This window comes from Suncus etruscus, chromosome 18 (assembly GCF_024139225.1).
Source record: "Suncus etruscus isolate mSunEtr1 chromosome 18, mSunEtr1.pri.cur, whole genome shotgun sequence".
Classification (NCBI taxonomy): domain Eukaryota; kingdom Metazoa; phylum Chordata; class Mammalia; order Eulipotyphla; family Soricidae; genus Suncus; species Suncus etruscus.
Window position 1 is genome coordinate 54,615,290 of NC_064865.1, and position 27,982 is coordinate 54,643,271.

Here is a 27,982-nt window from a genome sequence, read left to right on the forward strand (position 1 = left end):
CACGCAGTCGACCCAGAACAAATCCAGGTTCTATTCCTTCCATCCCATATGGTCCACCAAGCCAGCCATGAGTGATTTCTGAGCGCAGAGCCAGGAGTAACCCTATGTGCCACCAGGTGTGGCCCAAACACCAAAAATAAATAAAATCATGGCATCATTTTCATCAGTAGCTAGCATTTAAATATAGCTTCACAGAAAACCCTATTTATTTTCTTTTTCTCATACTTATCATCTAACTCAAAATATTTATTGGTTCTATGGTAGTGGACATGCTGAAGTAATGTAGCCCTAAACAAAAGCATTTATGCTCTTAAAAACTTAATAAAATAATTAACATAAGGGTAAACTTATGCAAGGGTGGGGCACTTGCATTGCATGCGGTTGACCTGGGTTTGAACCCCAGCAACCCATCTTATCTCTTTTTTTTTTTTTTTTGTGGTTTTTGGGTCACACCCGGCAGTGCTCAGGGGTTATTTCTGGCTCCAGGCTCAGAAATTGCTCCTGGCAGGCACAGGGGACCATATGGGGCGCCGGGATTCGAACCGATGACCTCCTGCATGAAAGGCAAACGCCTTACCTCCACGCTATCTCTCCGGCCCCCCCATCTTATCTCTTGAGCTGCACCAGGAATGATCCTTAAGCACAAAGCCAAGAATAAACCTTAAGCACTGCCAGGTATACTCCAAATAAGTACAAACATAAAATAGCATTTAGATAAAAATTTCTGGGAGGCTAACTGAAAATATCAAAGAATTTTCAAATAATATTTGGTATATAAAATAGCACTCATATTTTATTTTACTAAGTGAAGACTTATTAAAAAATCTTGCATCTATTTATTATCTTTTTATTTTACTAAAGGAAGGACGTTTTAAAACCTCAAATATAGAAAATACTTAAGTTTGGATTAATGACAATTTCTGATCCCAAAGTTAAAATCTTGTGGCCAGTCCAACACATAGTCACTGACTCAATGAATAGCAAAACTTGGTCACAGATAGATATGACACTTAAGGAGGTATCATGGCCTCTCTGCTTTGGGGAATGGGAGCCAAGGGGGTGAAAGGGAATGATAGGGGTAATCCCAAGCCTGAGGTGAAGGAATCCTTGTCCCAGAGAGTATGAAAATAGGCAGTTTCTTCATAAACTTCCTCAATTTTGCTCCTCCATTTTGTCTTAAACCTCCGCCTATGTGGACTTAACTTGCTTTTGGACACATTCTTGCGTTCCGAGAGCACCTCACAACCTGGACCACTTGTGATGAAACTGAAGTTCTTAGTCTTGAAGGACTCCATAGCCTGTTTGATTCAGTCCCTCCCAATGCTGCAGACAAGAGCACCTTGGCTTTCTTTGTCCCCAATCCAGGCCACTTCCTTGCAGGTGGATCCTCCCTTTTAGTTTCACTACTTATTTCTGTCATGACAAGTAACACAGCCAACCGCCCTCCAAATCAAACTTCATGACCACAGATTATGGCAGTTGGGCTTGGTAATGGCCCCTTGTCATGCTGGTCTAAAAAGAAAAGCTAGGACTGTTGAGGAGGGCCCAGAATAGTGACCAGAGCATTGCCTGCTGGCTCAGAGGATGCCAGAGATAAAGCATCAGAGAAATGCTGCCTGCTTTGCATCTATTCACTTTTCTATCTTCTTTGAATCTTAGCCTCTTCCCCAACCTCTGGTTGATGTATTTCTATCTCTCTCTTCCTTTCTCCAGAACCCAAAGGCCTCAGCTTTCAGGAAGAATAAAACATATACTTGGAGGGAAAAGAATGCTCCAATAGAGAAACTGAGCTGGACTCGAGAACATTCTCCAAAATTTCTAAGAAGGGCTTATTATCATATGATCAAACCTCTTCTCTAATAAGCAGTGGCAAAGGCTACCTGACATTCACTGAGAAACAAAATGGAATGTTGAGGATCTCTCCTATGTTTCTGTGACACAAAGAACCAAAGACAAATAATTATCAAGGCATACCCTGACCACCAGGTTGTAATTCTTAAATCCGGCCCACGTGAAGTACTCTTTGATCCAGGATGGGTGAAGAAATATTGCGTCATTTATAGAAGCCTTCAAGGTGTCCAAGTATGGTGAAAAGTCCCAGGAATCCTTGTAAATTTTAGTCCCGTTGGGAGGCTCTATGATGCCCTTTCTTAAAGACACAAACAAAAGAAGGTCAAATAAGAAAGGTTCTGAGCAAACACTTGAGCTCAAAAGTTAAGCTTTCCAATTGCTCAGATCATTCCTGGGGTCCCTTAGAAATACAATAGCACCACAGGACTCCCCAAACACTACTGAAGTTACCTTACTGATCCCTAGTCCCACTGGCTCTGTACTGCAGGGCTGGAGCACCTAACCAACCAGTCAGGATCCAATCCCAAAACCATGACCAGTCCTGGGTCAGAGAGAAAGCATAGAGGTAAGGCACTTGCCTTGTTCTCACCCTACCCCAATTCCATCCCTGGAACCACACATGAAGCCTGTAGCACATCCAGGGGTCACTCCTGAGCAAAGAAACAGGAATAGACCCTGATCATCTCCCGTTGTGATCTAAGCTCCATAGCCCAATGGAAAAAAAAAAAACTAAAATCATGATAGTACCAAGGATAAGGACCTACCAAAAGGTCACAAATATTTTTTGCTTTGTTTTGTTTCTGGGTCACACCCGGTGTAGCTCAGGGGTTGCTCCTGGTTCAGAAGTTACTCCTGGCTGGCTCAAGGGACTATATGGGATTCTAGGATTCAAACCGGGTCCATTCTGTATTGGCTGCATGCAAGGCAAACACCCTAAAGCTGTGCTATTGCTCCAGCCCGGAATCTGTCTTTTATCTCCTTACACTCTGAAGAAAATCCATCAGTTATGATTATTGTCTATAAATATTTCAGCCAAACCTGCTTGTTGGGTCCTTAAGCATCTGACCCAAATCCAGAGTGGCTCCAGGCAATGGGGTCCATGTTATCACCCCAGAATTTTTCTCTATAAGCTTGTTCAGATCAATGGGGTTGTTTTTGGTGTTGGTTTCCTTAATATACCTGAGAAACAAGAACATGACCAAAAAATAATTTATTCTCAAATATACATTCTGCTTAGTACAAAGATAAAATTTTTTTAGCTTTCTCATATTCCCAATCTTTCTCCACTTAACCATGGAGTAAAAAGTACTCTTCCTCAGTTACTAGCCTTAATAAGGTAGCCTTATTCATCAAAGAAGGTTAAACTTAAACTTTTCATTTTTAAATAATATATTTAGGGGACCGGAGAGATAGCATGGAGGTAAGGCATTTGCCTTTCATGCAGAAGGACGGTGGTTTAAATCCCAGTATTCCATATGGTCCCCTGTGCCTGCCAGGGGCGATTTCTGAGCATAGAGCCAGGAGTAACCCCTGAGCACTGCCGGGTGTGACCCAAAAACCAAAAAAAAAATTATTTAGGTGTGTAGGCGACATCCAGAGATGGTCAGGGACCTCTCTTGACACTATGCTCTGGAGACCATATGTGAAGCTAGGGAGTGGAACCTAGGTCAGCCTCATGCCTTACCTACTCTATTATCTCTCCAGTCCCCATTTAAACTTTTAAAATATATAAATATATAAATATTTATATTTATATGGAGGGTTAATACAAGGTTTAAGAAATTTTCCAGTTCAATTATGGGCATTACATATAGTCCAGAGAGTAGTTTCAGGAGTGATTTCTGTACAGGAGTAAAACCTGAGCATAATAAGGTATGACACCCACCCCCAAAAGAAAACAAATAGCATCAACAAGAAAAATAAAATAAAATGCATAATCACATGCTGACAGAAATTTTATATACATAAACTATATTATAAGTAGGAGGGAATAGCATGCTCAGATTTAGTATCTATTGAATAAGTAATTGAATGTGTTTTGCCAGGAATTACAGTGTTTAGCAAGAATGAATGGATTTTCAATCATTACAATGTTTAGCGACCATATTATTCCACTTTAATTTTATTTAAAATATTGTTTTAGTTTCAAGAAGGGAAAATATATTTACTAACCCACTTACAAGCTAGGGACCCAGAGTGGTGGTTAGATTTTGCTGTCATCTTAAATAGGTGACAGGAACCATGCCTATCCCCTATCAGAGGCCTAGTCAGAGGCCTATTCCTTCCTGCCTAACCCACTTTTGGCCATCTGGCCTCCTTTCCTTCTTCCCTTTCTCCCTTCTTCCCTTCCTCCCTTTTCCCCTTCTTTCCTTTTCCCTTCCTCCCTTCTTCCCATCCTCCCCTTCTGCCCTTTTGCCCTTCTTCCCATCCTCCCTTTCTGCCCTTTTGCCCTTCTTCCCATCCTCCCTTTCTGCCCTTTTGCCCTTCCTCCCATCCTCCCCTTCTGCCCTTCTGCCCTTCCCATCATCCTTTCTGCTCTTCCATCCTTTAACCTTTCTCCTCTTCAGCTGGGTTGAGGCCAGCCAGGAATTTCCCTTCCTTCTGCCTAGTTCTCTTCTCTTCCCTTGAGGTCAGCCTGAAGCAAATACTAATGGCTGGGTTTCACTCTCTAGATTTCATTCTCCATCTTTACATACCAAGTTCAGTGTTTCTCCCCTGGCCTGTTCACAAGGCGCAACACTACTATGCCAACTCCTTAAGGGTTCTGGGTGACTGACTGATTTATGAAGAAAATCTGAGCAGTTTTCCTTTATGAGAGTGAAAAATAAAGGGTCTGTACAGGCATGCAGGGGCAAGATGAAGAGTTGGTGAGCACAGGAGGAAGAGGAGGAGGAAAAAGAAGTTATTTCTCTGTGTGCAAAGTGGATTTTTGCATGTCCACAGCTCAAAAGACTTTCCTGCAAAGGGAGGTGAAGTGTCTCTATGCGGACTTTCAGTTATGACAGATTCACCCCAATCTCCCACCTCCAAAGTCATCCCAGTGGACATTCTTCATCCGCCCATCCCAATCCTCTGACAATTTCTTCTCTTTCAGGCAATCTTCTACTTTAATAGTACGTCAGGAAGTGCCCTGGAATCCACACAAAACCACGGGCTTTCAGGGTGTGACCCCAAGAGTTCTGTCCACGTCATCTCTAGAGACCCGAGTACCCCGTAATCAGGGGCCAGCAGATCACCAAACACAGAGCCAACTTGACACAGGAAAAGCCACAGCCCACTGAGTTTTGCAGGACAGGCAGGCTGGGAATTCACTGCAGAGCAAAGCCTTTGCCCCACAGATCTTGGGTCTTGATTCCTGTGAGCCCATGAGCATTGCCGGCCAGATATTACTCAACCTCTGTGCATGAATGCATTCCTCTGGCAGACGGGGTAACATCTAAACCTTCTGACAGCCCAATCCAGCATCCAGGGAGTGATTTTGGCACCAAAACTCAGGTCCCTCGAGGTCATTTTCTCCCACCCCTTGCATCTGGGCCAAGAACTCTGTGTAGCTGCTCTGTGGAGCCCACGCCTATTTTCATAACAAAGTTCCAGCAATGAAAATAAGGAAGAGCATGTGCTTCCTCAGGTCCTGGGTTAGCTTTTTGCACTTCCCTGCAGCCTGAATGTCATGTCCAAGGAAGACAGTAGAATCTCTGGCCTGTGTGGACACTGCTTTGACCAGATAGGATTTCCCAGGGAAGCAAAAAGGAACGGTGTCTTCAAAAGGGTTACATTGGCCAGTGAACAGGTCTGAGGATGTAACTGGCAACATGACAGCTCCTTTGAGTGGGTCTGTGATCCCCTCAACCTGGCCACTTCATTTCCCCAGAGTTGAACTTCTCCATTCTCATGGTGCCCAGCAGTTATCCCTGTAGTATCATCTTCTCTGGAACTCTTGTTTCATCTTCTCTGAAACCTAGGCAACCCTCACTATCACTCTGGCCTTGCTTTTTGCCTCACATGCTAGGGCTCTCCACAGCAGGATAATAGCCAAGTCAAACACCATCCAAAACTCTTGGCTTTATACTCTTCAATGGCTTTCGGGGTGCTTGGTGATTTTATACTTATCTCCTAAGCCCTTCCCCATTGCCCCCATGGAGCAATTAGTGGCCTGGGCCCAGGCCAGACTATTACTCTCATTTTATGAAGGAAAAAACAAGGCTTTGTGAGCTCAGCACTTTACCCCAAGTGATCCCTTTAGTTGGCACAGTGACCACACAGCCACACCAGGCTCCGCCTTCCCAGAGGCTGCAGTGAGAAACTGCTTCCTAGCTTTGGGAGTCAAGTTGGAAAAAAAAATATCTTTCCATCCAAGTGAGGTCAAAAAGAAACAGATCTCTATGAACTTGAAAGTGGTTTCTTACCAGACACCAAATCTGCCGGCACCTTGATCTTGAAATGTGAAATAAGTAAGTGATATCAATTCTTTAGAAGAAAAGTGGAACAAAGTTAAAAAGCCTACTTAAAGTTATTAAAAATCACTAATAGGGGGCCCGGAGAGATAGCACATCGGAGTTTGCCTTGCAAGCAGCCAATCTAGGACCAAAGGTGGTTGGTTCAAATCCCGGTGTCCCATATGATCCCGCGTGCCTGCCAGGAGCTATTTCTGAGCAGACAGCCAGGAGTAACCCCTGAGCACCGCCGGGTGTGACCCAAAAACCAAAAAAAAAAAAAAAAAATCACTAATAGGGGCTAGAGAGATAGCACAGCAGTAGGGCATTTGCCTGGCAAGCAGCCAATTCAGGATGGACGGTGGTTCAAATCCCGGCATTCAATATGGTGCCCTGAGCCTGCCAGGAGCAATTTCTGAGTTCAGAGCCAGCCAGAAGTAACCCTGAGCCCCACTGGGTGTGACTCCAAAACCAAAACAATTTAAAAAATAAAAATAAAAATCACTAATAACTTTGCTGTCTCCCCTCTGGAATCTCCCTTCTCAGTGCTTTTTGTTTGGAGCCTCATTTGACTCTGTCAACTCAGGTAAGCTCATAAAGAAGCTTATTCCTGGTTCTGTGCTCAGGAGTCACTCTTGGTGGAGCTCAGGGAACCATATGTGGTGTTGGGGGTGAAACCAGGTTGGCTGCAAGCTGCAGGTAAGGCACATACCTTGTCCACTGTTTCATCTCCATATCCCTATCCCTCTTCTCCCTTGAACACATAACTCTTCCACCATTTTGGCTCTCTCCCTCTCTTCCTGGCTCTTCCTTTTTCTCCTCTCATCCTTTCTCTCTCATTCTCTATTTCTCTCTTCCTCATCTCTCTCTCTCCTTCCCTTTTTCTGTCTTCCTCTCTCCTCTTTCTCCCCTCTCTCAAATTAGCATTTCTTTCTTCCTCTCATTTTCTCTTCCTCACTTTCTTCTGTTTCCTTTTGTCTTCCTCTTTTCCTTTCTCTTCTCTCCTCTCTTTCTTCCTGATTCCCTCCTCACCTTTATCTCGTTTCTTCCCCTCTCTGAGTCATCTCTTCTCAGTCTTTTTCCTTTCCTCTCTCCTTCTCTCTTTCTCTTACTCTTTCGACCTTCATTATCTCTCTTTTCTCTCTCTCATCATTTCAGTATCTTCCCCTTTGCTGGTTTGTGCCTACTCGTACTTTGAAACTCAGGTTCATAGGAGCAGGAATCATTTTCTGACCACCCCCACCTGTACTCTATCACCACTCAAACACACAAAGATCATACCACCAGTGAGTGCCATTTTTCTGCTTCCTGATAGAACACACACAATTTTGAAGACAATCATTGTTTTATCTTAAATGCTATAAAACAGCAAAATGTGCTCAACGAAAAAAAGAAAAAAGAAAAAAAAAAGTGTGCTCAATGAGTGACACGAAGATAACCCAGAGAAAGAAATTGTTGTTTTAATTTAAAGCAAATTGTACTGGAAAAAATTCAGAAGCTAAGATATTAGCATCCACACTTTTTGATGGACACAATAGCTGTCGTGTTTCCGTATCCCTGTAGACACAATAGCTGTCTCGATAGACATAACATCCGTCGTATTTCGAATAATGCACTAGACACAATAGCCGTCGTGTTTCGAATAATGCACTAGACACAATAGCCGTCGTGTTTCGTATAACTCGATAGACATCAGAGCCATGGTATTCATATCTCTTGATAGCCGTTGTATTTCCATATCAACCGATAAACACAATAGCCTTCTCGATAAACACAATAGCCATCGTGTTTCTGTATCTCCCGATAGACATACGTCGTATTTCCATGTTTCTCAAGAGACAATAACCATCCCAATAGAGACAGTAGCCGTTGTATTTCCATATCTCTCAATAGACACAATAGCCTCCATTCAGTAGACACAATCATTGTATTTCCATCGTCAAATCAGCATGATTGTAGTCTTTCCATCGCCCAGAAGACACAACAGCATCCGTTTCCAATGGTTCCTGGTGGTCACAGCATGCAGGATCATGTCTTACAGCTCTGCGAAGCTCCTCACTCAGCAGCTTGAGTGCTTGTGATAAGAATATGTGGAAGCATCATGGTCGCACACAGGCTGCTCTGGGCAACTTGTGGCTCTCAGGCAGCGTTGTGCTGTCAGGTTCCTCACAGTTGGAGCATGGGAGGTACATGAGATGTATGGGGGGGCATGTTCAGAATGGGGGGGACATGGTGAGTCTGCATACAGCTCTCACTGACTCACTGGGAGGGGAAGAGGAAGGGAAGGGGGAAGGAAGTCATGGAGGCACCAGTGGCAGCCAAAGATTCCAGCAACTCTCCTGCCTCTCTCTGTGGGCTGTTGAGGGTGAGAGTAGGGTGAAGGTCATGGGTGCATCTGAAAAAGGGGCAGGGGGGGGGGATACACAGGCAGATCTCTACAGATCGTCCCCTACTCTTCCCCCACAAGTTCTACTTTCTTAGATTAGTTTTTGAGAGTTCCTGACATAAACTGGAAATGAGTGGAGATATATGCCAGGCAAATCATTTCTTGCAATCTTTAGTTTTGTCTTTTCATGCTCTCAATTGTGACTTTCACAGAACAAAATGTAAATTTGAGCAAAATATAATGTGCGGGGCTGGAGAGATAGCACAGCGGTAAGACGTTTGCCTTAGAGGCAGAAGGATGGTGGTTCAAATCCCAGCATCCCATATGGTCCCCCAAGCCAGCCAGGAGTGATTTCTGAGCATAGAGCCAGGAGTAAGCCCTGAGCGATGCTGGGTGTGACCCAAAAACAAAAACAAAAACAAAAAAATATGTATAATGTGCTAGGGATTGTTCCTTTGAGGATTTTATCTGAAAAATATTTTTATCATGAAAAAAAGTTGGGTTTTGTAAAATAAAAAATCTTTTTTTGTTCTCAGTTGATTTGACCTGTTATTTTTCCACTTCATTCTTTCCATTATTGTTATACTAAACTACCCTTGCAATCCTGTGACCAGTCTCACTTGGTCATAGTGGATTGCTTTATTATTTATGGGCTGACTGTTGCTCTGGTTCCCTGTCAGAATTTTTAATATATTATTTAAATAATTATTCTTTATTATTTAAAGGGTGTTGTACATTGTATTACTGAAACTCAATCATGAATAACTTTTGTGGGGGAAAAAAAACTGCATTATGAACAACCTCGTAACCAAAGTGTTTAATTTTAAACAAAGTGTTTAAAACAGAAGGGGCCAGAGCAGTGGTACAGGAGGTAGGGTGTTTGCCTTGCACACGCTAACCTAGGATGGACCGTGGTTCAATCCCCTGGCATCCCTTATGGTCCCCCAAGTCAGGAGCGATTTCTGAGCACATAGCCAGAAGTAACACCTGAGCGTCATCGGTGTGGCCCAAAACAAACAAAACAAAATAAAACAAAACAAAAAATTAAAAAAGAAAAAAATATATGTATATGTATGTATGTATATATATATACACACACACACACACACACACACACACACACACACACACACTGTAGCCAAAGTGGTAATATAGTGGATAACACCTTGCATGCAGCCTGGCTGGGTTCAATCCCCGGCATCTCATATGATCCCCCAAACCTACCAGGAGCAATTCCTGAGCACAGAACCAGGAGTAGCCTGAGTGCCACCAAGTGTGACCCAAAAACAAACAAAAAAAATAGAAAAAAAGATATTTAAATTTATAGGGGACTAGAACACAAAACTTAACAGCTAAAACAGTCTTGTTTTGTTTTTGTTTTGGGGCCACACCGGCCTAAAAATATGGGATGCTGGGGATCCAATGGCCGTGTGCAAGGCAAACACCCTACTGCTGTGCTATCACTCCGGCCTTAACTAAAATATTAAAAACTAACAAAGTTTTAAATACTTCAGTATTTTTAAATGTACTACAAAGCCAGAGCAATCAAAGCAGTATAGTACTAGGCCAGTGAAACAATATTGAGAATCCATAAATTAATTCATACCCCTATCTTGTTTTTTCAATAAATGATACCTAAGATAACTGGATTTCACATGCAAAAGAATGAATTTAAGCTATACTTCACACCATATCAAAAATTAATTTATAATTTAAATATAAAAACTAAAAATCAAAAGATTGGGGGGGTGTTGGACTACCCCCAGTGGTGCTCAAGTGTTACTCCTGGCTCTGTGCTCAAAAATCACTCCTGGCAGGTTCAGGAATGCTAGATGAGCTGCATGCAAGGTAAGTGTCCTACCTGCTGTGCTATTCCTCTGGCAAAAAAAAAATCAGAAAACTCTTAAATAAAATAGAGGAATAAATATGTTTCTTTAATATTTTAAATTAATATCTTTATTTAAGCACTATGATTACAAAAAGAAATAAATGTGTATAACTTTGTATTTGACATTAAAGTTTCGGATCACATATCCAAAGCACATATACAAGAAAAATAAGTTAACTATAAAAATTAAAAACTTATATACAAAAAGATTATATCAAAAAGTAAAAATTCAATCTATTGTGTGTGTGAAATTATTGGTAAATTAGGAATTTTGTAAGCACTTAATGTCAAACCTTATTTTAAAGCTCCTATTATTCAGGGGCTGGATAGTACAGGAAGGAAGGCATTCACCTTGCAAGTGACTAACTCTTATTCAATCCCCGACTTTACATTATTGGTCCCCCTAGCATGACTGGGAGTGATCCTTGAGAACAGAGCCAAGAGTAGGCTCTGAGTCCCACTGGGTGTGGCCCCCAAACAAAATTAAAAATAAATCCACATGGCCGGAACAATAGCACAGAGGTAGGGCATTTACCTTGCACGTGGCTGGCCCGGAACTGACCCAGTTTTAATCCCCGGGGATCCCATATTGTTCCCCGAGCCTGCCAGGGGCGATTTCTGAGTGCAGAGCTAGGAATAACCCCTGAGCACGACCAGTGTGGCCCCCAAACCAAAAATAAATAAATAATAAATAAATAAAAATAACCCTCCCACAATTCAACAATAAAATAACCCAAGGGCCTGATAGTACTGGGGCTAACCCTTGACTTGCATCTTGCTGTCCCCAATTCTAATCCCCAGCACTCCAAGCACTGTCAGGGGTCAGTCCTAAGAAAGGAACTAGGAATAGACCCTGAACACTGCAGAATGTGTCTGCTACCATCCCCCACCAAAAACAGGTAACCCAAAAGATAAAGAATTTATCCCAGAACAGCCTGATTTGATTGTAATGATATTATCCAGAAATGTTCAGCCATACTTGTCTGATGGGTGAGATTCCACGAAATATCCAGCAAAGGGACAATAAATTGTGGGTTGTAGGTCCTTCACCAACTGAGCCTTGTAGTTCAAGAGTTTCTTTCTCTCTGTTTTGATGAACTGAGCTTTCCATTCCTCTGGAATTACAGGAGTTGGATTAGAATCTCCTCTGTTTAGAAAACCAACATTCTAGTAGATTGGGACTTTATCAGGAGATCCAGTTAGTAGACTAACAGAACTCAAGCAGAGCCCTGAGTCATTCATCAGCATTACTCTTCAAATTTTTGCTATTTACTTGAAACTTATTTTCAAGTTAACCTGGTACGCCAATTCACTCAGTCTGAAGCTGAATGCACAGCAGTAACTTGCATGCTTATACATTATTAGAGTATCTTTCTCTAATTACAAATATAAAACATGATTTTATATCTGTAAGAAAGCTTAAGATATACTTCCTATGCAACTTTCAAGTCTATAATGCAGTACTGATTATTATGGTCAACAAGATGGACATTGCATCCTCTGTTATAAGGAAATTCTGCACAATCGTCAACATCCCCTCATTTTCAAGTCAATAACTTTACCCTACAGAGATTTGTCCTTTGGTTCTGCTCTCCCTAAAATTATTCCACAATACTAAGTGACATGCCCTCTTCTTAAATCATTCTAAGAAAATTTAACTACTATTTAATTTAATGGCCAACCTTAGACCTTTTCTGTCCTGCTCTGTGTCTTACACCTTGAAAACAAATGATTCAATGGCTAGTTCTCTGGACTATGCTCACAGGTGTCCCCTATCTTTATGTTTCTTCCTCACTGTCTCAGCAACATATTTTGAGCTGGAAAGTTTAGTTCATAAGTTAGTGACTTGTACATCTATTTTCTCAGTAATGCTGTAATCTTCTTAGGATATGAAGAGATTGTGTCTTCATTATCTTTACATTTCTTCTAATGGTATTTAGTCAAATTCCATGCCTGTTCCATGGCATTCATTGGTTGGTTACAAAATATTACCAGTAAATTTTCCACCACTGAAAGTCATTGGAAAGCCAGATGCTCCTCCAGCAAAATCACTCATCATGAGAGCAACCTTCTTAGGTAGCCTTCCTCCATTTGGTCTGGTGCAGTCTACTGTGTTGAGTATTTTATGACCTGTGAAAAAAAATTAAGTGGCCTGAGTCTTCAAGAATAGGAGAGTGGGGATTCCCCAGCCAATGAAATGTTTCATGTATGGTCTATGTCATCAGACTGACTCGATAAGAAAATCATTGCTTATATCCAAGAGAAAAGAGAATAAGATTTAATGCCTAAGGTCCTCATTAACATGCTTTGAACTTTTGAGTAATTCAATCCTAGTGATTAGTGATGCTCTGTGAGAACAATCAGCTTGATTATACTCTGGGGCTGTAGGTACTTCCTTCAGTCAACTATCTCCAGAAGTTGAGTCCAAAGGGTGCAAGGGAGAGAATGAAAAAATCAACACAGGGGCCGGAGAGATAGCATGGAGGTAGGGCATTTGCCTTGCTTGCAGAAGGATGGTGGTTCAAATCCTGGCATCCCATATGGTCACCTGAGCCTGCCAGGAGTAATTTCTGAGCATAGAGCCAGGAGAAACCCCTGAGCGCTGCCGGGTGGGACCCAAAAACCAAAAAAAAAAAAAAAGAAAAGAAAAGAAAAAAAGAGAGAGAATCAACACAGATCTTTCAAACTAATTCAGTTCCATTCAAAGCTTCATCTCAATGAATGTTGGGGCCGTAAGAACATCTCATATGAAAGGCAATATCACATCCTAATATCTAAAGATGAAAGATATTTACTCAATCAAATATTTTGAAGAAATAACTATAGGTAAAACATTAACTACTTATGGGGGACAGAGCAATAGTATAGTGGGTAGGGTGTGTTGCCTTGTACACAGCTGACCTGGGTTCAATCACTGACATCTCATATGGCCCCCCAATCCTACCAGGAGTAGTAATTCTGAGTTCAGAGCCTGCAGTAACCCCTGAACACTGCTGGGTTTGCCCCCACCCCAATATTTTTGTGCCAATCACTTTATTGGCACAAAAATTTATTTATTGGAAGTCAGTTCTCTTGAAAGAATATATTACCCCACTTTTCTAAAATAAAGATAGAAATAGGGGCCGGGAAGGTGGCGCTAGAGGTAAGGTGTCTGCCTTGCAAGCGCTAGCATAGGATGGACCACGGTTCGATCCCCCGGCATCCCATATGGTCCCCCCAAGCCAGGGGTGATTTCTGAGCGCATAGCCAGGAGTAACCCCTGAGCATCAAACGGGTGTGGCCCAAAAAAACAAAAAAAAAAAAAAAAGAAAAATATAGAAATATATTAGATCCCAGAGAAAATGAATATGGAAGAAGATAAACTGGGATAAAATGTCAGATAGCTGGGGCCAGTGCGGTGGTGCTAGAGGTAAGGTGTCTGCCTTGTCAGCGCTAGCCTAGGACGGACCGTGATTCAATCCCCCAGCATCCCATATGGTCCCCCAAGCCAGGAGCGACTTCTGAGCACATAGCCAGGAGTAACCCCTGAGCGTTACTGGGTGTGGCCCAAAAAACAAACAAACAAAATGTCAGGTAGCTGTTATTGTTTTTCCCATAAAGAATCTTTTCATTTTTCATTGTTGATAAAGATCAAAATTACCTTTGTACTCCACAATAATACAAGTGTCCATCTCAGGATGTACACCATCCATCAAGATCATGAATCGAAGATTTTTGTTTACCTGGAATTTAACAATAACTGTGTTATTGTTAAACACAATAATAGCTTAAAAAGTTGTCAACTCTCTAGGAAGAGAAGCCCTTTATTTAGAACTATATTTATTATTCTGTATTACACCAGAGGTGGGTGAAAGAAAACTTTCCCTTACTTCAGCTTAAATAAAGATTGTTTAGTACTAAAAGCAGAGGGGGGGATAAAGACCAATGTTCCCTAAAACTTGAAAGCAATCACATCAACTAAAACTCAACCCAGAACAGCTGGAGAGACAGTACAGAGGTAAGGCACTAGCCTGGCACACTACTGACTTGGGAGTTCCAGCATTGCATGAGACCCCCAAACCCTACCAGCAGGATCCCTGAGCACAGTTAGGTGTGGTCCAACTTCCCAGAATTTAAGTGAAAATGGGATAAGAACCTCCTCGATGTCTTACCTGTTGCCATACTCCAAAAGGCACTACTTGGATATTAGTCAACTGCACACCACTCTGTTTGAGATTCCAAAAGACTGGTCGTTCAGTGTTTCCAACATAAATGGGAATATCTGGTCTTCTCTGAGAAAGCTTCTTCAGAGTGGGGTAACTAAGATTAGAAAGATGGAAAGGTTAGAAAATGGAAAAATAAGATCATCTAATACAAGAGATGGTTTTTCCTCATACCAATATACAAGGTGCAAGGGACTGAAAAACATGACTCATCCAAGTTCTAAAGAAGTTTGTTGCTAACTGAGAAGGTATAGGAAATTTCCAAGAAGGTTTGCTTTTTGTTTCTAGGGTATAAAAAATATGACATGTGTATCAATCCCTAGCACTGTCCAAAAGAAAAAAGGCAAATTATTGTATTTTACATAGTATTAGAGAAACAATTGATTAAATCATAAGAAAATCATAAACATTATAAATGCAAGTAATTATTAACACCATATTAAAGTTGTCTGAGTCTGTGAGTATAAATCAGTAATAATAAGTCAGTAGATATTTTTTTCTTCCAGATAAGTTAGAAAATAAACAAAGCTTTGTTTGACACTCCTCCATTCTTTGAGTTCAGTATTTAAATTTTCTTTTTGGGAGTTAGAGCAAGTTAGAGTAAGTACCCTAAAATGCATGACTCTTGCTTTATGATTTTCAATTTTTTGTTTGGGGGCCACACCCAATAGTGCTCAGGGTTTATTTACTCCTGGCTCTGTTTTCAGGGCTCACTTTAGGTGGGGATTGAGGAGACCCATGGGGTTCTGGGGATAAACCTAGGTCAGCCATATGCAAGGCAAGCCCTCTTCCTGCTGTACTATCTCTTCTCTCCCTGAGATTTTTCTTAAATGACTAATAATACTTACTGACATCCATTAATAATATCATCTATTATTATCATCTATTATATATACATATATGTATGTATGTGTATATATATGTGCATATATATATATATATATATAAGATCACATTTCTTCAACTAAAAGCTATTCTCAACAGTCTATGGGCCCTTCTCCTTCATGAGTTTGAGGTTCTATCTAGCAAATAAAGACCCTACAAGGGGCAAACGACATCATATATAATAATATAATAGATGGCTAAGTGATAGTTAAGAAGTCAGAATCTGGGCCCAGAGCGGTGGCACAAATGGTAGGGCGTTTGCCTTGCACAAGCTAACCTAGGACAGACCACAGTTCGATCCCCCGGTGTCCCATATGGTCCCCCAAGCCATGAGCAAATTCTGAGTGCATAGCCAGGAGTAATCCCTGAGTGTCACTGGATGTGCCCACTCTCAAAACAGTTACAAAACTTTCGGAACTTTCAGTAATAAACTTCAGTTATACCACACAACCAATGTGGCGGAAAACCATAATTGTGAAACCAGTATTTTAACACCTAGCAATTTTACTACACAAGCCCATGAAATTGATATTTCAGATAGTTTGGGAAATCACTGGATAAAGTGACTCTGTGCATGATACAACTTTCGTGTCTCCCATTAGGATTTGTAAATGTGTTTCTATCAAGTAATTACCACATTTATGTGGGTCTGCTCTTTCTCTACAGCTACAAACCCATTGATACACAATGTAGCTTATACACAGTTATTACACAATGAATGAATACAAGGCTTTCCCAATCCTAAAGCCATGCAAATTAATTCCAGGACCTTGTGTGGGACAAAGAAACCATGTGATAAACAAGTATAAATTTAATCACAGTACCCCAATACCTCAGTAAGTTGTGTGAATTTATACTTGCATTAAAGGTAAATTATAAAGCAAGTAATTATTGAAACTTTAAACAAGTCCCTCTAGAAAATAAATTAGAATATATTCATGCCTTAGAATTCCCACTTGTTTTGGAATACAATAGCAAAGAGACTGTCAATCAGCAAATGATATTTTATCCCTAACCCAGGGTATTTAAATTAACTCAACCTCACATGAGGAAGATAAGTTTCCATTTTAGAACATTGTAGAATTTCCTGTGTGTTGATATTGATGACTGAGCAGAAGTGATGGGAAATGTGACCTTCTGTTCTATTAACAAATCATGGTAGATGTGTCACACTTTTTAGCATAAAATGTTTCTCCATCATTTTTTGGTGTCCTAAGACCAAAGAAGTTTTGCTTCTCATCACCAAGTATCCAATTCCTTGGCTCAGTAAAATGTTGTATGAAGGGGCCAGAGAGATAGCACCGTGGGTAGGACATTTGCCTTGTACGCTGTGACAAGGGTTCAATCCTTGGCATCTCATATGGTCCCTGAGCCTTCCAGAAGTAATTTCTGAATGCAGAGCCAGAAGTGATCCCTGAACCACATAGTGTGGCCCAAAAGACAAACAAACAAAATGTGGGATAAATTTATTTGAGAGTTGAAATCAGGTGTTATAAATGCTATATCTCTGTGTTGCTGTAATCTAATAACAATTCTGGTCTTCTCAAAATGGCTGAGGAGAAAACAGGACAAAAGTGCCTTACAGGGCTGGAGTGGTGGCGCAAGCAGTAGAGTGTTTGTCTTGTACACTCTAACCTAGGATGGACCGCGGTTTGATCCCCCGGCATCCCATATGGTCTCCCAAGCCAGGAGTGATGTCTGAGTGCATAGCCAGGAGTAACCACTGAGCGTCACTGGGTGTGGCCCAAAAAACAAAAACAAACACAAAAAAGTGCCTTATAATATATCAAAATGAGGTGATATTCACATTAAGGTCTACGAATAAAGCTTCAGGGAAAACTCAGAGTCCCTTGGGACTCTCTGTGGCCGCTTTTGTGCTAACTCAATAGAGCTGAGTAGCTGTAAAACCAACAAGATGACTATCAGATGCAAACTAAAATATGAAAGCAACCTAAAGGTCCATTGACAGATGATTGGACCAAGCAGGTGTAGTGTAGATATTCCATAAGATAGAACTCTCCCACTTAAATAGAGAAAACTAGGTATAATAGACAAAACAGATGGAAGCTAAGGTGAGTTCATTAAGTGAAGTAGATAAGTCAAAGACTGGATGGTTTCTCTCATATGTGAGCTGTGGAAAACTGAAGCAAATGCACTAATAAAAATAACTGCTGGATGGCCGGGCGGGGCGCTAAAGGTAAGGTGCCTGCCTTACCTGCGCTAGCCTAGGACGGACCGCGGTTCGATCCCCCGGCATCCCATATGGTCCCCCAAGCCAGGAGCGACTTCTGAGCGCATAGCCAGGAGTAACCCCTGAGCATCACCGGGTGTGACCCAAAAACCAAAAAAAAAAAATAACTGCTGGAGTTCAGAAGAGGGGAGTGGAGGAATAGAGAGAGGGATCTTTGGAGTGTGGGATAGCTCTGAGTCAAGAGTCAGAAGACAGACCACAGAAATTCTAAGGTATTAGAAACCGGTGATGAATCTTCATCAGAAAGAAAGAGGGCTAGAAAGATAATATAGTGGTAAGACCCTGGTCTTGCACACAGGTTCAATTCCCAGCCCTGCATGAATCTCTCGAGTAATGTTGGAAGTGATTCATGAGCCCAGAGCCAGAAAAAGCCCTGACCCCTTGTGACCCCTGAACACAGGCTGGTGTGACCCCCAAAGTCTCTCTTCCCTAAATGAAATTGAAAAAGAGGAAATATTTACTAAATCTTTCAAGAAATGTTGACTTAAAAATGAAAATCAACTATAAAGATCCTTAAATCTAGAGTCTCTAGACCTTCTACCCAGTGGCCTGAGGGTGGGAGACAGATTTTGGGTCACTAACCTCCGACCTCTAATAACTTTTTTTCACTCCCCCTGGGAAAAGTGGGGAAGCATTTCTAAATGATACTTAATATTTTAAAATAATATTCAAATATGTTGTAAGCTGAAATATTTTACATCCTCTAAAAATTAAAATTACTCTGTCCCCCTTTAACATTATTATCATAGAAAATGTCTCAAGTAAGCAGGAAGCCACTGCTAACACTTCCTGCTGCCTTTTCACTTTACTGTAGCTTTTACTTCCCAGTTGAGTGAGTTCAGTTGAACCCTCAGCTTTCATTACCTCAGGTGGTCTGAGTGCATGTGGCTGATGTAAATGAGGTCTGCTCGGCACAGTCTCTCCAGCCAATCAGATGGAGGCTCATGTAGCAACCACCATCCCCGGGCAAAAGCAGGACCAATTAACCAGGGATCAAACACCATCCTTACGTCTCCTAGCTTGACGTCCATGCAGGCATGGGTGAGGTACGTTACCTGTTGGAAAAGAGGGAGATTCAAACGTTCAAGTCATTCTGGGCCAGTAATGATCGGCAAAATGGATCAGGCTGGTTGGCTGACAAGTCCAGCTGGAGACTTGTCTGCTCCAAAGTCAATCCAAGAAAGACTCAGCAGATATTTATGTAGAAAAGTACAAGTCTCAGTATCTGCCCTCTTTCCCTATGATAGAAAATCTCATGGTTGGTTCTAGTTATCAAACCAATTTATCTAGTTTTTAATCTATTCAAATTTGTTCCCAAATCTTTATTCACAGTTTACATTGCAAATTATCTTTGGTGATTACTGTATCAGAGCCAAGTTTAGACAGAACAGGAATTACCAGTAGTTGTTCTGATGAGCATCTGGAAATTTCAATGTCAAAGTGATTAGAAATAGGAATGTCACTGGTTGATGCTGGCTGGGTTTGGGTGAGATGGTACAGCCATGCAGCCTAGCTGGATAAGTTTGTCAAGCTTTCTTTTCTTTTCTTTTTTTCCTTTTTGCTTTTTGGACCACACCTGGTGATGCTCAGGGGTCACTCCTGGCTATACACTCAGGAATCGCTCCTGGCAGGAGAACCATATGGGACGCTGGGGGATTGAGCCACGGTCCATCCTAGGTTAGTGCATGTAAGGCAAATGCCCTACTGCTTGCACCACTGCTCTGGCCCCAAGCTTTCTTTTCTAAAGTTAGGAATCCAGTCACCCTCTTAGGATATCTATACTTAGAATGAACTTAAAGCAAATACAGATTAGAGCAATTTTTCAATCTTATTGAACCACTGTCTCATGCCATGGCTGCTCTATTTTCAACTGTGGCCCCTTGAAATATATTGGGGTCCACTGGGGATAGAAGATGGGATGGCTGGGGCGGGGGCTGTGCTTCCTGTTTGAGAAGTACTGGGTTAGAGACTTCACTGTGATGTTCATTCCCTCCCAGTGGTCTGGCACATCCATTGGGAAAGAAAGAAGTAATCAAGTCTCCAAGGAGAGAAGGTAGCAGAAACTCCAGTGTGGAAAGCTAAGGACTAGGGTAAGGAGATGCCAGGAAATCAAATTCACTTTTATTATGTCCATTCCTGAGAAATTCCTAATAGTTCCCCAAAGGTACTTCCAAAAGAGTAATTGGCCATTTCCATGTCTTTCTAAAATGTTCCAGAAAAAAAATTGGGGTGGGGTGGGTGTAAAAACAGGTTTTATTTAGGTGTACTGAAAAGGGGGGTGAAGAGAAAAGAGAGGGGTGTACTCAACAGAGATCTGGGGGCTTCTCCATACGTGGAGAGAGCCCTAGAGTTCAAGTAGGAAAGTATCAAAGTACGAAAGTGCACATATCAAGAAGGGAGATGAGGGTGATGTGTTCATGTGGGTACCATACACACATGGACACTGGGAACATATGTGCCTTGGTTTTGTTTCCCTTTCCAAACTGCCAGTGTTTTTCCTCTGGAGAAAATTCTTTTCTAAGGCTAAAAATGTATACAAGAAAGTTTATAGTGCTCATCTGGGATCAAGGGTAATTTCTGAACTTCTTCCAATAATTTAAACATGACTCTCTTGGAAACTCTTCTAAAGGGTTTTTTTGTGTCATATTAATTACTGCTTTTTCTGGTTTATTTTTTTGGGGGGGGGCAATTTTTTGTCAAATGTTGTGGTTTATTCAGAATTTACTTAAGGTTTTTTTTTTTTTTTTTTTTTTTTTTTTTTTTTTAGCAGCTTTATGCCCTAACTGGCTAACTCAAAGAGAGGTTGAGGTCATAGAGGAGAAAAATAGATACACAGCTGGACATTTTTATTTTATTGCAAATATATGAGAGAGATTTGCAGCAAATGGACATTTGAGTTTTTTTTTCTTAAGGCTATTGTAATTTAGGTCATTTTTTAAAATTTTGGTTATTTTTGTTTGTTTGTTTTGGGGGAGGATCACACATGGTGGTCCTCAGGGTTTACTCTTGGCACTGTACTCAGGAATCAAACCTGGCCCTACCCACTGTACTATCTCTCTGGCCCCAATTTAGATCATTTCTTACCTGCACCTCTCCAAAAGCCAAATCCTCTGGAGGTTTGGGGTCCAAATCCCAGGGGTCAGGAGGATTCAGTTCTAGGAGTAAAAGTCCATTGTCTTCATCCATTTCCACAACTAGAACAATAGGAGAACAACTCTGGGTTAGCAACAAAAATGACTTTGATGTGTTTTTTTTTTTTGGGGGGCGGGTAGTTCCCAGAGATCAAACCCAGTATCTCATTCATGCAAAGCATGTACTCCACTGTAAAGCTACATCCCTGGGTCCCCAAAAGACTGTCAGAGAACACTGCTGAAATGAAAACTCAGCAATGGAGATTATAAAACAAAATCAACAGAAATACAAATACATTCTCTTTATGTCAAGCATCATCATTGTAAGGGTTCAAGTTGACACCTGAGTCAATGCTGAGAATCAAAGACCACCTTTGACAATGCAAGATTCAAAGGGGAATTTATTTGGCTAGCTGAGATCCTAGTCTCATCCAACCAGTGGAGTTGACTAGGACCTCGAAGAAAATTCTTAGCCAGTTTATATATGGCTTTATAAGCTTCAACAATTTAGTGGCTGGAGTAGTAGCACAGTGGTAGAGTATTGGCCTTGCATGCTGCCAACCTCAGGACAAACCCAGGTTTGATTCCTGGCATCTTATAGGGTCCCCGAAGGCCGCTGGGAGTGATTTCTGAGTGCAGAGCCAGGAGTAATCCTGGAACACCACCGGGTGAGGCCCCCAAATAAACAAACAAAAATGCAAACAAGCTTCAACAATTTAAGCATTTCACTGGTTCATACAACAATACAAGCAGTTCATCCTTCTCAAGATACATAGTTGCTCCATTTCCGTTTGCACACAAATCACATCATGTCTTAAGATTGATGTCCCAACTCATTGCTGAGTCAATTTTGTGTCAAAAGGGTCCTTATCTGGGATACTTACAGCACCTAGATAGACTCCTCTCATATCCCTTCTTTTATCTCAAATAGAGCCACATTACTGGAATCACCTTGACCAGTATCATATTTGGAAGGAGAAAAATGGAGGGTACCAAGACCAGACAGTCATATATCCATTTGGTGGAAATAAAAAATGATCAAACTTGAACACAAAATCCAAAGTCAATGACAACAGAAATGATAACCAATCTACATCAAGCTATACATGGGGGGAACAGCTGCACTAGCATTACTGGGGGGTAGAAGAGGGGAAGAGGGATGCATGCTGGGAACAGGAGTGGAGGGAGGACAACACTGGTGGTGGGAATGCCCCATATTCATTACTACTATGTGCCTTAAATATTACTGTGAAAGATTTGTAATTCACTTTGACCACAATATAAAAAAAAGGAGGGGTCCTTATCTGGAGGAGCATTCAAACCCTCCTAGTTCCTCTATTTCAGCAGAACATGGGGGAGTCTTGCCCTTTAGAGAGTACATTTTGAGGGTTTATCTTTGTGCTAACACCCTATGCCTATGGGGAAGTTGTAGAGTTGAAAAATACTTTACAGTGGCTTTACTGGGGGCTTGGGACCACCTTGGCTCCACATCTTTGGTCTTCACATCACCAAGATGAGGGATTAAGATCAACATTTCTGTCATTTCTTAGGCTAACTGCCAGGCCAGGTAGGTTGAAGACCACTGCAAGTAATTCCTGAGTCTCCTTGATTTTGTTTTGTTTTGTTTTGTTCTGTTCCGGGGCCACACCTATAGATGTTCAGAGGTTACTCCTGGCTGTGATCTAGGAACAATATAAGGGTCTGGGAATTGAACCAACTCAGGTTGACCACATGAAAAGCAAGCACCCTGCCCGTGGTTCTATAGCTCCAGCCCTCATGAGTCTCTTTGAACACCACTTAGGAGTCCCCTCATTGCTCCCACCCAATTTTTTTTCTTTATTTCTTTCTTAATTGTACAGTGAAGGAATAAAATCTCAACTTTGTCAAGTGCACATACACCAACTTCATTACAATTAAATGAAATGTGGGTAGAGACAGGGTTAAGGTCCATAGAAGGACCTAGTCTGGTTGCCAAATCAAAAGACCTCCAAGTAGATAGCTAGTTTTTTCTTTTCTTTTCTTTTCTTTTCTTTTCTTTTCTTTTCTTTTCTTTTCTTTTCTTTCTTTTTTCTTCTTTCTTTCCTTTCTTTCTCTTTCTTTCCTTACTTTCTTTTTCTTTCTTTCCTTCCTTCCTTCTTTTTTCTCTTTTCTTTCTTCTTTTTCTTCTTTCTTTTTTTTTTTTTTTTTTGATTTTTGGGTCACACCTGGCAGTGCTCAGGGGTTATTCCTGGCTCCAGGCTCAGAAATTGCTCCTGGCAGGCACAGGGGACCATATGGGGCGCCGGGATTCGAACCGATGACCTCCTGCATGAAAGGCAAATGCCTTACCTCCATGCTATCTCTCCGGCCCCCTTTTTCTTCTTTCTTATTTTTTCTTTTCTTCTTCTTTTTCTCTTATTTTTTCTTTCTTTTCTTTCTTTTTTCTTTCTCCTATTTTTTCTTTCCCTCCCTTCCTTCCTTCCTTCCTTCCTCCCTCCTTCCCTCCTTCTCTCCCTCCCTCTCTCCCTCCCTTTCTTCCTTCCTTTTTATTTTTTGGGGTTTTTTTTTGTCACACCTGGCACTCAAGGGTTACTCCTGGCTTTGCACTCAGAAATCAATCCTGGCAAGCTTGGGGACCATATGGGATGCCAAGAATCAAACCGGGGTCTGTCTTGTGTTGGCCACGTGCAAGGCAAATGCCCTACCACTGTGCTATTTCTTCAGCCTTTCCAGCTAGCTTTAAAAATGAAATCTCAGAGAAGACAAACCAAATTGGATAATGTGAATGAGACAAAAGGGAGGCATGAAGAGTATGTTGAGACATGAAGACACATGAGAACTGGGTAGTCACAATGTACCTGCACACTTCTAAGAGTAAAAGGAGCTGGAGTCAGGTATGACAGGCCAGATCAGGTGCCAAGCATCCTGGATATCAGCTCTCCAGACTTGTCTGGGTTTTCCATTGTCACCAATGAAGATTTCACCAGTGGTGGCTGTGGTACAGACCAAATCTATCCTCTCTTGCTTCCTTACTAGAAGTCTCTGAGCTTTTGCTTTGTTTGGCACAGGATAGGTATATGGAAAGAATTAAAACTATCTTAGGCCTCTCTGTCAATTGGGCATGGCCATATTGGTAATGGCTCTTTGGATAGGTGAGCAAAGATGAGTAAGATGAGTAAGAGGTGAGGAAAGGCACTTCTAGGAAAAGGACCATATGGTTGCTCTTTACCCTGAATCTCCCTTCTATTTTTCAGCATGCTTGCCACCCCTGAAAGAGCAGGAGCCATTGTGAGACTCTGAATTCCTTCAGAGTCAATCCCAAGGATGAGAAGGAAAACAGAAGGAAGTTGGACCCTTGATAAAACATGGAACTGCTGCTGTGCACTGTCGAACATAATTCCTAATTCCTAATAGGCATTTGCCAATTTTTGTGAAATTTATTGATGAATTTTCTTAATTATATGCATCTCAAGACTCTCTGGTGGGGTCCCCTCTTTCAATCTATGGACTTCCCTTGCAAAACTGATACCTTGAGCTATAAAAATGAAATTGTGGGCCAGAGAGATAGCATGAAGGTAGGACATTTGCCTTGCATGCAGAAGGACGGTGGTTTGAATCCTGGCATCCTATATGGTCCCCCGAGCCTGCCAGGGGTGATTTCTGAGTGTAGAGCCAGGAGTGACCCTCACTGAGTGCTGCCAGGTGTGACCCAAAAAACAAAAAAAGAAAAGAAAAAGAAAGAAAAAGAAGAGACTGGATTTCATCAGTGTTCCTGCTGGTGATCCTGCCTGCTTCAGAGCTGCCTGAGATTGGATTTCATCTGCATTCCTGCTGGCAATTCTGCCTGCTTCAGAGGTGGCTCGGTAAGTACACACACTGATTCCTGCTGATTTCTGCCAGGAGTCAGAAGGGCGGAGAAGCCATCTTGGGCCACGTGATTTACAGCTCCTGGAGACTGGATTTTTTCAGCATTCCTGCTGGTGATCCTGCTTGCTTCAGAGCTGCCTGAAACTGGATTTCATCTGCGTTCCTGCCAGTGATCCTGCCTGCTTCAGAGGTGGGTCAGGACATACACACACTGATTCCTGCTGGTTTCTGCCAGGAGTCAGAAGGGTGCAGAAGCCATCTTGGGTAATGCTGTTTTCAGCTGCCTGAGACTGGATTTCATCAGCGTTCCTGCTGGTGATCCTGCCTGCTTCAGAGGTGAATGTCAATTTTCTGGGTGACCCTGGAGACCACAGTGAAGGTTTTGGAGGCTTCAAGCTCTTTCACCTTTGTCAGTAAGAGGATAGGAAGCCCCAACCATCTGAGGGGATTACCCATTTCAGACTAGGATTAAAGATCTAAAGGATTTCTGGGAACTCAGATGCCAGCACCCGATCTGCCTGTCTTCTGTGCTGTGTGTTGTGTATGTAAATATTTTGGGGGATTACTATGTTGCTCACCCTAATCTGTGCCCTACCCTAGGGTGTGACCTGGCATTATGCCCCCACCCTAGGGTAGGACCTGATTCTGCTTCCACCATTGGTTGGTATCTGATCCCACCATTGGGTGGGACCTGACTCTGGAGTATAAGAGCAAGGGTCTGTGGAAGGCGAGGAGCTTTTTGCTGGCTGGAACTGAATCTGAGTCTTTGGACTTCAGTTTTGTCCATCTGAATAAAGCAAATATTTCCACGAGCCTGATTGTCTGCGAGCTGTTTACCCGCCGTTTCACCTCAGAACCGTGGGCTAGACAGGGTGGCAGACGCGTGCTCCGAGCTGGAAGAAAAGGGCCTCATTCTCCATCCCTCCATCAGTCAACCTCTTCAGGGGCTGACCTGCTACACTGTGCTGCACTTTCGGCCTGATTTCATCTTGTGTGTGGCTCATCTGCAGATGGCTCGCCTTCCCTGGAGCCTTCCCTGGAGGTGAGTTTACATGCCCAGAAAGGGAGGAGCCGGAGGAGCCAGCTGTGCACATCATTTAGCCAATGAATACAACAACAACACGTAGAAAAAAACACAATAAAAGCATGACAATGGGGGAAAAATGCAGGCCAGTGCCAGACATAGAGAATGACGATGGCAACTCTGATGACTTGAACATAACCAACCAACTAATCAGTCTCTCAGATAAGGAGTTTAGAGTCGCAATATGGAAGATGTTCAAAGAACTCAAAGAAAGTATAGAAGAGAATACTAATAAGAATCAAGAGAATATGAAGATAGAAATCAGAAAAATCCAAACTGAAATTTCAGGTCAAATATTAGATCTGAAAAACTCAGTAGATGAATTAAAGAAAAAGATGGTTGAGCTTTCCCAAGTGTTAACAGCAGCTGAGAATAGAATTAGTACACTGGAAAATGAGATGAATAGCAATTCCATACAGCAGAAGAAATTGGAAAAAAGCCTTAAAGCAAATGATCAAACAATGGAAAAATAACTCAAAGAATGAGAACAGATGAAAATAGAAGTCTATGATAAGCTCAACAGAAACAACTTAAGAATCATTGGAGTCCCAGAGACCCAAGAAGAAAATCTCCAGGAAGAATCAACGGTCAAGAACAACATTAAAGAGAAACTACCAGAGCTAATGAATACATGCGATCAAATCCTGCATGCCCAAAGAGTACCAACTAAAAGAGACCCCAGAAAAAACACCCCAAGACACATCCTAGTCACAATGACAAATCCCACAGATAGAGACAGAATTCTGAAAGCAGCAAGATCAAAAAGAGAAATTACATTCAAGGGAACATAATTGAGATTTACTGCAGACCTGTCACCGGAGACACTCAAGGCCAGAAGGCAGTGGTGGGACATAGTGAAAAAACTCAATGAGATAAATGCTTCGCCTAGAATACTGCACCCAGCAAAACTCACTTTCAGGTTTGAAGGAACGATACATGATTTCACAGACAAACAACAGCTCAGAAACTTTACAGACTCAAAACCATTCTTAACAGAAAAACTGAATGGGTTACTTTAAGACAAGACTGACCAACAGATACATCAAACTTTGATATAAAGATGGCACTAACTCCCAGGACAATTCTTTCTCTCAATGTCAATGGACTAAATGCACCAGTTAAGAGACACAGAGTGGCTAAATGGATCAAAAAACTCAATCCAACCTTCTGCTGCCTACAAGAAACACACCTGAATAGTCAAAATAAAAGGCTCATAGACTCAAATATAAAAGACTCAAAATAAAAGGCTGGAGGAAAATCATCCAAGCAAACAACACTCATAAAAAAAGCTGGAGTGGCCATACTAATATCAGATGATGCAAACTTTATACTTAGGAAAGTTGTAAGGGACAAAGATGAACATTTTGTATTAATCAAGGGATACATACAGCAGGAAGAAATCACTCTCCTAAACATATATACACCAAATGAGGGGCCAGCAAAATATTTAATACAATTGTTGACAAATCTGAAAAATAATATCAATAACAACACAATAATTGTAGGAGGCCTCAACACGGCATTGTCAACACTTGACAGGTCAACCAGACTGAAACCCAACAAGAATATACTAGACCTGAAAAGAGAAATGGAAGAAAGAGTCCTAGTAGATATATACAGGACACTCCACCCCCAGAAGCCAGGATACACATTCTTCTCTAATGTACATGGGACATTCTCCAGGATAGACTACATGCTGGCACATAAAACATACCTCCATAATATAAAGAGGATAGAAATTTTGCAGGCTACCTTCACTGACCACAAGGCCTTGAAGTTATATGTGAACTACAAAGTGACACAGAAGAAAAACTTTAATACCTGGAAGTTAAACAGCCTAATACTGAATAACCAGTGGGTCCGAGATGAAATCAAAAAGGAAATCAAAACCTTCCTGAAAACAAATGACAATGGAGACACAAACTATCAGAACCTATGGGACACAGCAAAAGCGGTACTGAGAGAAAAATTTATAGCTTTGCAAGCACACATCAGGAAAGAAGAAGGGGCATACCTGAATAGCTT

General features: G+C 41.6%; 1 protein-coding gene across 1 annotated transcript in view; it reads right to left on the reverse strand.

Moving 5' to 3' along the window:
• Nucleotides 1-27,982, reverse strand: part of LOC125996169 (cytidine monophosphate-N-acetylneuraminic acid hydroxylase) — a 159,264-nt gene that overhangs the window by 12,087 nt on the left and 119,195 nt on the right. Inside the window, exons 6-13 of the mRNA XM_049765116.1 lie at nucleotides 20,981-21,090; nucleotides 18,761-18,951; nucleotides 14,710-14,857; nucleotides 14,199-14,280; nucleotides 12,551-12,688; nucleotides 11,538-11,673; nucleotides 2,890-3,030; nucleotides 1,975-2,149 (exon numbers count right to left, since the gene is read on the reverse strand). Coding sequence (XP_049621073.1) covers nucleotides 1,975-2,149; nucleotides 2,890-3,030; nucleotides 11,538-11,673; nucleotides 12,551-12,688; nucleotides 14,199-14,280; nucleotides 14,710-14,857; nucleotides 18,761-18,951; nucleotides 20,981-21,090 — 1,121 coding nt within the window. The remainder of the gene's footprint in view (nucleotides 1-1,974; nucleotides 2,150-2,889; nucleotides 3,031-11,537; nucleotides 11,674-12,550; nucleotides 12,689-14,198; nucleotides 14,281-14,709; nucleotides 14,858-18,760; nucleotides 18,952-20,980; nucleotides 21,091-27,982) is intronic.